The sequence below is a fragment of the Corvus cornix genome, chromosome 4A (genome assembly GCF_000738735.6).
Source record: "Corvus cornix cornix isolate S_Up_H32 chromosome 4A, ASM73873v5, whole genome shotgun sequence".
NCBI classification, from domain to species: Eukaryota; Metazoa; Chordata; class Aves; order Passeriformes; family Corvidae; genus Corvus; species Corvus cornix.
This window is the reverse complement of record NC_047058.1, coordinates 1582757-1595171: the sequence shown is the minus strand read 5'-3', so window position 1 is coordinate 1595171 and position 12415 is coordinate 1582757. Positions and strand designations below refer to the sequence as shown.

Sequence of the window (12415 nt, the reverse complement as noted above, 5' to 3'; positions counted from 1 at the left end):
GACAGAGAGGATCGGGTTCCACAGTGAGAAATGTCCAGCAGGCGTTTTGGTCCCTGCGACCCCTCTGAGGCTCATTTTCCCCTTCTTTCCTGGGATAACACGATGAGCTGGACTGGGAAGGTGGCCTTCGCAGGGAGCCCTCCACCCTGGTGTAAGGTTTTTCTCTGGAAGGATGGGGACACCTCACTGTGTGCAGTGTGTATGTTGAGGAGTCAATGTACATGTTCAGAAGTCAATGGATGCATTCCTGCTGCAGGCCTTCCTATGGCTGGATCTGCCTGTCACACAAGCTTGGCAACTGGGGACAGTCTTAATAGTCTGGGCAGGTTGTGGGGCTCAGCAGCGCTTCTCTGTGCCAGGACAGGCACTTCTGGGCTGGGCCCTGGGTGAGGCCATTGTACCCTCACCTCATGGTCAGCTGCGAGCCTCTTGGGGGACCTCTGGGGTCAATCCCCACCTGCCCAAGGCCAAGACATTCTCCCCAGCCCTGACCAGGGCTGGAGCACAGGGCAGGGATTGCATTCACCTCTCTGCCTGCATGCCTCGGGCTCACGCCAGCTCAGACATCTGATCTTAATGCAGCATTCAAAGGCTTTGGTGGTTGTTTCCTATTGCTTCTACTCTGGATGTTGTTTATTAAAACCCTGGTTTGTACTGGTGTCTGGCTGTGCCCGATTCTCACAGAGCCATGACTTCAGGCATCTGCCCAGTTCCACTGGCCTATGACTCATTGCTGAGCCTCAGGTTCTATTGCTGCTGATTCTCACCCTCCTCTGTGGTTTTCTTCTCTGAATCCCACCAGTGAGTGGCTTTTTGTTTTGTTTATCTGCATGGGTCTGGGTAACCACTTGCCATCCCACTGCATATGAATGCACAATGAGAAGTCCAACACCACAGAAATAACTGCTGCAGCAGCATTTCATCCTTAACCAATCTAAGGAGATAGATTTAATTTTTTTTTAAATCTCTAGTCCTATTTATTTTTAAACATAAATCCTGCTGTTTATTTCTGTAGTCCAGCTTCCCCCATCCTACAACCACATCTTTCACTTCATGGCTCCACAGACATTATGTGGTTTATCAGTGGGGGTAGGCAGAAGCAAACTGTACTTCCATGCTGCTGAGCTCCCCTCTCCGTGCAGCAAGAGGGAATGCTTCCAGACCAGCCTTCAGGGGAGTAGCTGCAAATGAGGGATTGGAGCTGGCATTCAGATTACTTTGGATGTCAGAAAGCTTGTCTTGGACCTGTTGAAATGCGTTGTTGTTTCTGCCAGCCTTGAGAAAAAATAAACAATAGAGAATATGCTCTCAGTGACTTTTCAGCACTGCTTAAATTTTACCTGGTGTTCCCTCTTTGTCCCTCATCAGCACTGCTCCCCAGCCTCTCCAAAAATCCTGACACTGGTGCTGGTGTTCTGCTTTTCCCAGCCATGGGAATCAGGAGCTCTCTTTTGTGTGCTGCTGTGGCTTCGTGTGTCTCAAGGGGAAACCCCCACCACAACCAGACTGTTTATTAGCAACCTCTAAATGAACTTCGTTCTAAAATCTTTTCATTCTTCCTCCAGATCCAAAATGCCCCGGGGATGTGGATCTCCAGAGTGGGGATTGGGACATCAAGACCATTACCAGCTCACTGAAGTTCTATCTCAGGTAGCACTGCAGGTCACACCTGCCCAAGGAGGCAAAGGGGACTGGGGCTAATCCACATGAAAGGTGCAATGAGCTGCCAGATATCCACATCTGGCTGTTGAAAAGGGCAAAGTGACAAAGGCTTTGGGAAGAGGAATGATAAATATGGGTGTTGCAGAACCCCCCAGTCCCATGGGATGAGCTGTTTCAGTGATATTGACTGCAGAGGGAGATGCCACTGGGACCTGGTGGCACTGAGGGATGAGCCAGTTTGCCCATCAGTTCAAGATGGGTCACAAGTGGGTCACAATGCCCTGCAGAGCTCAGTTTTCTTTCTGGTTGTTGCAGGAACCTGTCTGAACCCGTCATGACGTACAAGCTCCACAAAGAGCTGGTCCTGGCTGCCAGTAAGTCCCACAGCTGCCCCACTGATGGTCCCTGGCCCTGCTCTCCCCAGCCAGGGTCCATCAAAATCACTTGGCAGAGCTCTGCCAGCCCGTGGTGTCCAGCTGCTTCACCTGTAGAAAGAGCAGTGACCCTCTCCTCCGAGTGCTCATCTGGGCAGGGGATGTGGTGCTGGGTGTTCCCTTCCCTCCTTTGCTACTGCAGTGCCCTTCCCTCAAACAGGGTCTTGTGCTTTTGGAGGGTCTGGAGAGCCAGAGGATATTACTCACTTGAAAGCAGCTCAAGTGTGCCACAAGAATTGTTTCCCCCTAGTATTGATATATTTATTTTAAAACCTGTGAGGGAATGGGACGGTGCTGTTGCCACTCAGATAAGTAGGTATTCCCTTTAGGTTGTGAAATTTGTCCTGGGATGTTGAAAACAGAGTGTCTACCAGCACATGGAAGACATTTCTCTGCTGTAGTTGTTGGGATTGAGTCACAGTTGGGAATAACAGAGGTCAGGCAAGAAGCAGAGGTGTAGTGCCAGGGCTTCACCTGTGCTGAGCCAGCCGGTCCTCAGCTGTCACCTCGTTGTGGCTGTTGCAGATGAGCCATGACAGTTGTGAGCCCTGTGAGGGAGACGGATGCAGGGAGCTGGTCATCACCATCAGCATGGGAGTGCTGGCATTTGGAAATGTGTGACATTAGAGCTTCCCTCACCTCACTGTGCCTCCAGAAGTCACTGGGAGAGTGCCCACTTCTTCTTCATGTGTCCCTCTGGAGAATGAAAAACACCCATTCTTTCTTGGAAAGGGAAATGTTCCACCACTTGCTGAAGATGGTCAAGCCCAGGATTTATTAGTTTCAGAGCTGGTTAAGCCCATGATGTGTGGGCAAGACCTTTATCCCTTCCCTGCCCTCCCTCAGAAACTTGCACCATTGAGCTTCCCAGCCACCCAGACCCCACACCATTCTTCTCACACCAGGTATTTTATTGTTTCTTGATTATTTATGCTTCTAAGGGTGACTTCTTTGGCTCAGGGACTTAGGTTTTTGCCCTGCAGGATATTTTAGGTGTTGTTCAGTGTCAGAGCTCTCTGGGCTGATAGGACTCCCAGAGGGAAGCTGTGTGCTCCCAGGTGTGTGGGACAAGGGTGCGAAGGGGAGGACCTGCCCATGCCCAGCCTCTTTTGGCATGTGTCCCCGGGCTCCTTTTCAAGCTCCATTTCTTCCTCTTTCCACTTCATATTGTTTCTCACAGTGTTCATCCTGTTGCTATGAAATCTCACTTCCCTCTGCTCCCCATCGCTCCCATGCTGTGCAGGGAACAGCTTCCACAGGTTTCCTTTGGCTTTATATTTCCCTGGTGTATTTAGTTTGAAAGTGTTGGGTACAAATTCTTCTTTGTGTTCCTGCTTTCCAGAGTCCGAGAACCTGGACTACAGGCTGGGAGCCATTCATGCACTGGTCTATAAACTGCCTGACAAGAACAGGGAGATGTTAGAACTCCTCATCCAGCACCTCGTCAAGTAAGTAGATGTTTTCCTCTAAAACCAAAGAAAGAGAATAATGGAATCAGCAGAACAAGCCTTTCTGGGAGGTCAGGTTCGCAAAATTTAATCCACCGTAGTCCCCTTGCAATCCACTTTCCATGTGGATTGCACAAAGGGGGTGACTATCCTTGCTGCCCTCTGTGTCAAGTGATGCTTCTCTTTCTGGTTGCTCCTTCCATCCTTTCAGACATGCACAGAGCAGGAAATGATTTAAAAATGAAAATGTCCTCTGAGAGCAGGGGCTGTAAATTGTCACCCCTCAGAGATTTGTTGCAAACACCATAGTGTGCTCCCTTATATTCAGTTCTCTTCCTTCAGAGAGAGGGAAAATTAAAGCCAGAAGTCAATTCTGGATAAAAAGGGTATTGGAATTAAATCATTCCTTTTGTGTATATGCTTTGCAGATAACTTTTGATTACAGAGTTAAAGAGGAGCTGGGAGTGGGAAGAGATCAAATAAAGATGCTGTCAGCACATTGCTCTCTCCAGCATCTGTCCAAGCCAAACTTGTGTGTCAGAGCTAGAGCCATGTTTGTCACTGCTGGGAAACAAACTCTCCTGAAACACAACAAAGAAAATTGAATGACTGATTCTTAATGTATCTGGGATTTTGGGTTTTTTTCTTGGAATAAGATCTGTTTGGAAAAAGCAAACCAAGCCAGACTCTATTCCTCCTTCCCCTGCTCTCTGCAGCGTCTGTGAGCACAGCCGGGAGAATCTGATGTCACCGTCCAACATGGGGGTGATCTTCGGGCCCACCCTCATGCGAGCACAGGAGGACACTGTGGCAGCGATGATGAACATCAAGTTCCAAAACATCGTGGTCGAGATCCTGATCGAGCACTTTGGGAAGGTACGGGGCAGCCCCAGAGCAGCTCTGGCTGCTCCAGCCTGCTCCTGCAGACTGTTGCTGTGGCAACTGGCAGCACTCTGGCTCCTTCTGGAGTCTCCTTGGGCTGGCTTTATGTAACACGCTGCTCTGAAAGGCTTCAGGAGGAAGCAAAGGGTAGCAGGTGTGTTCCTCAATGCTGCTGTTATCTGGTCCCAGAGGAAACAGCGAGTCTGGGCATTTTTGCCTTTTCTTTTTAAATAAGGGGAAGCTTTATTGAAAAAACACTATTGTATGACTGGACATTACAGGGCTCCACTCTTTCCTTTTCTAGACAGGAGCTAGGCCAGAGCAGAATTGGTTTTAATGGGCACAGTCCAAGATGTGACACTGCATAACTGTTGAATCAGTGGAAAAAACCTAGAGCAGACAAGTGTTGAACGGTTGATGAAAGTAATTCAGCTGTAGATGCATTCAGATGCAGATACAGGGACAATGTGGAGATGGTATGGGCAGTCTGAGGAGGTGTTCTGTGGAGTGAGGGGGAGTCTGAGGGAGCTGCTGCCAGGGGTGGAGCGGTCGGAGGAGCTGAGGCTGGTGCCTGTGGCCCTAGGCCATGCTCTCACAGGACAGAGCCCTGGAGAGCCTCCAGTCTCATCTGCCTTCCATGGATTTGCGCTGGGTATTTCAGCCTGGGTATCACCCGTGTGCCCAGCCAGGGTCTGGTTGCTGGGGTGGTGCTGAAGATGCATGTGCAGACAGCAGCTTTGTCATATGGAGTTCTGTCTTTGCAAAGCAGAATATTGCACTGTGTCTGTGCTCACACTTGCTCTCAGCAATACCCGACACTGACTCAGGGGTGTCAGGTGGCTGGGGGATAACAAGAGCTGGGTGTTAATATTGAAAGCTGGAGCATCCAGCTTGCATCCAGAGCAGCAGATCCCAAGCAGGGAGCAGACTACTGCCCTGGTAACAGCTCTGGGTTCCAAGGAGTGAGTTTGCTCCTCCAGCTTTTCACAGCAGAGTACACGGTATCCAAACCTCTCTCATGCCTTAGCGGCAGGAAGCAGGTAGAGCCGTTCATTCAGGGATGCTGTTTGCTGTGAGGGGGCTGAGGCAGCTCCCGGCATACAGGGCAGCACATGGGCAGGAGCAAAGCTCCATTTGGAAAAGGAAGAGGCAGCTAAAGCTGGAATAGCAAGGTTCCTGCAACAGGGATGTGGAGCCAGAGCAGCCAGGTGAGGACTGCGTGGGGGTATGGGACCAGATGACGTGGTGGGAGTCAGCTATAATGCCAAGGATTGAAACAGGATGAAAGAGCTCAGAGAGGCTTCTGAGTACCCACACCAGAAGCTCACGGAAACACCAGCCAATTCCTTTGTAGGTCTCTATGAACACTCGTAATAAGTTCCCACAGAAAAACGGGCACTGGTTTGTGTCTGGGATCTCACACGCTCACTCCACAGATGAGGCTCTGTGCTCCCCTCCGTACAGCCTGAGGCACAGTCTGAATCAACATACCCTGCCACCTCTGAGAGCTGGGATGACAACTTTAATTAAGACAGATGTCCTTTTGCTTGCTTTTAATTTCTCCAGCAATAAGGTTAGATTAGTCACTTTTATTAGGTTGAGTTTATAAGTTCAGCATTGGAGCCGAGAGCATCTTCAGCTCACACATGAGCAAACAGCTCAGATGAGTCTGGAGGAAGAGGGGATGTGGGTTATATGGTACAATCTGAAGACTCAGAGGACAAAATAACTATTCATGAAGTGTTTCTGGATAATTGCTTTTCCACAGCTCATGTTTCAATGCCGTGGTTAAATTAAATAGGTTGACTGTTCTCCTTCCCTGTACAAACCTACTTAAGGTGAGGGTCTGTCAATATCTTGGTACTTTTAGGTTATTTAACTTGGATTTTCAATTAGATGTAAATCAGAGCCTGCACCCACGTCTTAAACAGAGTCGTTTGTGGTGGGTTTAGCTTGGGTTTCAGGTGTTGAAAACAGTATTCTCTGGTACCTGTATAAGTGTCCCTGGGGAGCTTAATGTTTCTTTTAAAAGCAGGATTGGATTCTGGTCAGGATGTAAGGATGAGGTTGATATTTCCAAAAAAGTTCCCTCCTGCAGGCAATCCTTTACTGCTTTAATAATACACGAGCTGCTGCTTTTAATTCATGGGCTGTTATGTCACAGCAAGTCCCTCTGAATCCAGGCAGAGAGGGTGCTCCAGACCTTGTGTTTTGGAGTGGGGAACATGTCCTGCCCCTGCCCAGGGCAGAGCCCAGCAGGCAGTGAGCCAGCCCTGTGCCACCAAACCATAAGTGTGGAGGTTTTTTTCCCTGAGTGGGTGTGGAATCTTCCCTCACTGGAGATACTCCAGAACTGTCTGGACACAATCCTGTGCCATTTGCTTTAAGGATACCCTTGCTGAGCAGGGAGGATGGACCAGATGACCCCCTGTGGGCTCTGCCAGCCTGAACCATTCTGTGATGCTGTGTTGTTCCTCCTCTCCTCATGCAGAGTGAACCAGGGTGTCAGGAGCAAAGCCTGGTCCCAGCACACAGATTTATCCCAAGCCAGCCCAGGCTGGGCCAGAGCAGCCTGACCATGGGGTGTGGGGAGCCATCGGCCACTGCCTGCCCTCCCCAGGCACACACTTGGGACCAAGGAGGTTAAACTAGGGACATGTTTTCCTCTCCCATCCCCCATTTTGGTCTCCCAGGCCTGCTCTTTGGCGTGGAGAAGAAGGAATATACTTTTGGTTTGAATTACCAAAATGAGGCATGTAATCAAAGCAGAATGTTACATTTCTTCATGTTAAGATTTTTCTGGGTGATGCAATAAAGTTGTTTTTCCATATCAAAGTGTGGCCCAAGGGTGTGGTGACCTGGCATGCTGGTGGGGCTAGCACAGCTCTCCTCCTCTGGGCTGGAGCCAGGAAGGGACCAGCTCCACATCTCCCAGGACAGCCTCTGGGCTCAGCAGCTCAGGCCAACCCTCCACAGTAACTCAGGCTTTAAATCCCTAATAAAACTTCAATTAACATCCCTGGGAAGAACACAAGAGCAGCTGCTTTGAGCCTTGATATGATGTTTCAGCTCTTCAGATGTAATTCTTTTTCAGCTCTTAAAAAAAGCCCTGACATAAATAAGAACTTCTCAATTAATGACCAGTGAGAAAAGGAGATAAAACTCCTCAGTAGCATTGTTTGTATGCCAGTATTTCATCCCAGGTAATTTCCTGGTGCCAAACGCATCATTGTAAGCCAAGAGCTGAAGGGTTTTAGTGTTAGATCTGAATCAATGCAAGGTTGATTTGGGTGTTTCAGGGATTGTACCTCTTCGACGGTGGGAGTCTTGATGTTGCTCAGGAGCTGTCAGCTCCAAAGCCTCAAAGCCTCTCTCATCTGCTCCAGGAGAATTTGCTTCTACAAATTTTCTCTGTTTGTGATCTTCCTGCTGAGCCACAGGGACAGTGTCAGTGGTGGGGACAGTGTCAGTGGTGGGGACAGTGCTGTGGTGGGGACAGTGTCAGTGGTGGGGACAGTGTCAGTGGTGGGGACAGTGCTGTGGTGGGGAGAGTGTCAGTGGTGGGGAGAGTGTCAGTGGTGGGGACAGTGTCAGTGGTGGGGACAGTGCTGTGGTGGGGACAGTGCTGTGGAGGGGAGGGTGTTGTGGTGGGGACAGTGCTGTGGTGGGGACAGTGCTGTGGTGGGGAGAGTGTCAGTGGTGGGGACAGTGCTGTGGTGGGGACAGTGTCAGTGGTGGGGACAGTGCTGTGGAGGGGAGGGTGTTGTGGTGGCCACTGTCCCCCTCTGTGCTGGGTGGGAGCACCTGCATCGGGAGGTGAGGCAGCGGCCCCTTTGTGTTGGGTCACCCGAACGTGTCTCCCTTTACAGATCTACTCTGGCCCCCCAGAGGACACCACAGCCCCCCCGGTGCCCCCACCCAGGGTGGCTGCCCGGCGGCACAAACCCATCACCATCTCCAAGCGTCCCCTGAGGGAAAGACCTGTCTTCTTCGAAGCCTCTGTGGAGGAGAGTGGAGGTCAGTCCGGCTGTTCCCTGATGCCTTACCTGCCTCTCGCCCCTCCTGCTTCCTGTAACACCTTTCCAGGAGCAATGGAGGTAACAGCAGTACAGCTGCACTTCCCGGGTCCTGGACACAGCAGGCAGTGAGGGCTGTTCACAGAGAAAGGAAAGCCAAAACCACTCATACATCATGTCACAAGTCAGACTCTGCGGGATTTGGGTTTTTCTGCTACCTCTGCCGCATTCTCCATTAGCTAAACTAAGGTTGGTTCTTGCACAGGAGAGGCCCAGAGGAGAGGTTTTGCGGCATCAGAGGCAAAGGTGCAAAAGGAACTGCATGGGGAGTTGAGATGGTAGCCAGGGAGGGCTGTGCTGTGGGAGGCCCAAGGAGGTCTCAAGCTGGCTCAGCTGCTGGCAGTTCCCCATCCAGAGCAAGAACTCCAACGAACTTTTTCAGGACCCTGTGATAGTATTTTCTAGATGAAGTTCCTCTCTGCTGTTAAATCCAGCTGACTGTAAGGAAATGCTGAAGTCCTTATAATAATGTTAAAGGGCACATCAGCTTAAAATCATGTTTCTGGACCTGATTTGCTCTAATTGTCACTGCAGGCTGTGCCCTGATTCCATAGTCACCAAAGAGATGGAAAGTCCCTTTCTCCATTAGTTTTCAGAGCTTTGATGATGTGTAGGTATAAAGTGCATTTTGTGACACTGGCAAAACATGATTGATTCACATTGCTCTTTAAAACCCCCAGACTGCTAATGCAGGTGGGGCTGGCTTTGCATTTCAATGCTTCCCCGACCTGGGAGCAGGAGCTTTTTCCTTGGACCGCTCCGAGGCTGCAGGGAGCAGTCGAGTTCATAGTAGAGCTCCGGCTCCTGGGTCTGTAGCGCAGCAAGAGGGCTGGGACGAATGGCTTTTGGAGGGACATCAGGTGCGGTACACAACTAACCCCACGGCTCCGTGCCCCCTTGTTTCTGCAGCAGAGCGGCTCGGCCAGACCCCAACGGCGGCGGCGGGGCGTGGAGGCCCCAAGCCCCTGCACCGCAGCCGCCCGCCCCGCGCCCGGCCAGGGGGGACGAGCCGGGGCGTCCCCCTGCTGAGAGCCGGCCCCAGCCGCGCACCGAGCCCGAGCTGGGGAAGCTGGTGAACAGGCTGCAGGACGGCGGGCGAAGCCGGGTGGCAGGGCAGCCAACGGGGTGGTGACCAGCCCTGCCCTGAGGACCGCCACGCTGCAGGCCAGGAGACCGGCGCCCCGGCCCCCGGGCATCTGTGGCAGAGAGGGTGAGTGTGCGCCGGGAGCCTGGCCAGAGCCAGGCAGGAGTGCCCTGCTCCCGGGGGAAGCCCGAGGTGCCCGAGTCAGCCCTCCCTGGAGTGGATGGTGGGCTTCTCCTCTTGAGTCCTCTTGAGGTAGCTCAGCAGGAGGGGCTGGGAGAACAGAACAGCCTAAGGCATGGGGCACAAGGTAAAGTCTGACACTCATTCCGTGTTGCCTTGACCCTTAAAGTATTTGAAGGGTTAGGTGAATAGCAGGGTTGGCTGGATCTTGGGGAAAAAAAGCAGCAGAGGAGAGGACAGGTAGTGTCATTGTCCAGGATAAAAGCTCAGGTGCAGAAATCACCAGTTTGTGCTGTTCCTCTTCCTTTTGCAGAGCGGCACTGCACAGGGTTTGGTTAAGAACACCTGTCATTCCCAGGAAATATCAACTTCACAGTCAGCAGCTACATTCAGTTTGTCCTTGCAGGTGCAGCTCCAGCCCCTGTTCCCAGTGCCAAGAAGGCTGTGCTGGGGCAGGTAGTGTGGCAGCTTCCTTTCCCTGGACTCTGTCCCTCTATTCTGGCTATTGGCCACTGTCAATGAGAGGGTGTTTTGAGGTAGAGGGACAGAACTAAACCCACAGACCTGTACAGTGTCCCTTCATAAATATCTGGCCTCTGCCAAAGCTTCCTGCTCAGTGTCTGTCATCTCCATCCCTGCAGGTGATTGTGACGGTGTCCCTAAGCCACGTTCCCATGGTGATAAGCCTGTGATAACGCGTCCCCCTGTGAGACCTCCGGATCCTCCGTGCCGGACTCCCATCCCTCCAAAGCTGGAGCAGAGGCCAGATCTGATAGCAGGGACAGCAGAGGAGATGCCCTCATCTGTGTAAGCCAGCAGCCCGTGGTGGGTGCATGGTGTCGGCAGGGACACCTGGGGGCTCAGTGGCTGGAGCCTGTGGATGTCCCCTTGACACCGGTGCGAGTGCAGGTTTGAGTGTCACTTGGAAAGCTGAGCAGAGGGCACGGCTGGGAGGGGAGTGGGGCCACAGCAAAGACATACACAAAGCTTTGGAGCTGCTCAAGCACAGCCCCAGGCATGAGCCTTGTCCCATCCCCTTCCCTGCTGTTCCTGGGTCAGTGGAGCTGAGCCCCTTCCTGCCCCCAGCAAACCTCTTGAACCAGACACTTTCTGGGGCAGGACAAGATCCAGCTTGGATCTGCTTAAGGAAACTGGATGGAGTTCAGCTTCTTCTCATTCTCAGGTTTCTTTCCGATTTTAAGAGACTCAGAAACCCTGCTGGATTAAGTGGGAATTAACCAAAAGAAAACAAAAGGTGCCATGAGGGTCAGTTCTGTGCCAGAACTGCCTGGGAGAACTTCTCTTTCTTGAGCACGGGCAGGAGCACATAAACACTGAAGGAAAGATCTTAAAGGGGATGGATGCGTATGGGATTATAGGCAATAGCATGGAAATAATGACTGGATGTGGAACTCGGTGCCATGGCTTAGTTGGTGTGGTGGTGTTTGGTCAAAGGTTGGACTCATGATCTTGGAAATCTTTCCAAAGCTAAATGATTCCATGATTCTGTGGTTCTATAAGCAGCCCAGCCAAAGCGCTGGCAGGTGGTGTGAGGGTGGAGCGGGTGCAGAAGGAGCCCGGCTGTGCCTTGGCACAAGAACTGTCAATTGAAGGTGATCTCTGCAGTTCTGTCCATGCTACAGCTCATTCCCCTGGCACAGAGCAGATCTCATTAGCAAATTGTCAAATCAGAAGAGAGACTTCTGTTTTCTTTGCAGGGTGGCCTCTAGGACCAAGTTCTTTGAGACAGCTTCCCGAAGAACAGGCAGGTAAGGCTGGCACCAGGAAGGTGGCATGTGGAGAGCAGCAGTCCTGCAGTACAGGCTCTGAGGCAGAGCCAGCACAGACAGCCCCAGCCCCAGGCTTGCCTTGTCTCGTTCTCACAAACAGCTGAGGGGCTCAGCTAAAATGCTGAAACTAAACAAGGAGCACAAAGTGTAAAATGTGAGTCTAGATGCAGACTTGGTAAGTTAAATCTGAAAAGTGAGAAACATCCTGTGGATCCCTGTTACCATGTGTGTGGATCTAGTGGTGTAGTTAGTGCCCACTGTACTCCAGCTCAGTGGGAAGATCAGGGCATGAGTGAGGTGATGAGGGCTGGTTAGGTCTCAGCAGCTGCCAAGAGAGCATGGCTGGGCCAGCACAGGGGGTATGCAGACAGGGAGCTAGGGGGTTATGGGGACACAGCATGGGCACCAAAGCCCTTGGCTTTGAGTGGCGGCTGGTGCCATTTATGATAACATTTGCCCAAATAAGCTCCAGCTTCCTGCTCTGAAAAGCTGCCAGCCTCTGCCCAAGGGAGAGCAGGTTTGTGTGTAAGTCTGAGAACTCCTGCTGCTGGTGCTGAGGGTGAAATCATTTGTTCTATTGCAAAACAGACCCCTCCCTGCCCATTACCCAGCCTCGAGCAGCTCGTGGAGCTGAGTTGAAGCTTGCTTCTTGCGTTCATTATTTTCTCTATTTTTCTACTTCCTTTTATCCAGTTCTTCATCACCCCAAGGCAGGATCCCAAGTGATGAGAGCTGAGGGTAAAGGTACGTGTTTATGACAACAAATCAAATAATAAACTGAAAGCAGACATGTAATACAAAGTCAGCATTTATGGGGTTGTGGGAGTCCAGTGGTTCTGCCATTACTGGTGGATTTGCA

The 12415-nt window shown here is 51.4% G+C and overlaps 1 protein-coding gene across 1 annotated transcript in view; it reads left to right on the top strand.

Moving 5' to 3' along the window:
• The window catches only part of OPHN1 (oligophrenin 1), a 57860-nt gene that overhangs the window by 36483 nt on the left and 8962 nt on the right, over positions 1-12415 (top strand). Inside the window, 11 exon segments of the mRNA XM_039571941.1 lie at positions 1566-1650; positions 1978-2036; positions 3439-3544; positions 4261-4420; positions 8296-8443; positions 9412-9498; positions 9501-9596; positions 9599-9712; positions 10408-10573; positions 11485-11535; positions 12250-12300. Coding sequence (XP_039427875.1) covers positions 1566-1650; positions 1978-2036; positions 3439-3544; positions 4261-4420; positions 8296-8443; positions 9412-9498; positions 9501-9596; positions 9599-9712; positions 10408-10573; positions 11485-11535; positions 12250-12292 — 1115 coding nt within the window. The 3' untranslated portion in view covers positions 12293-12300.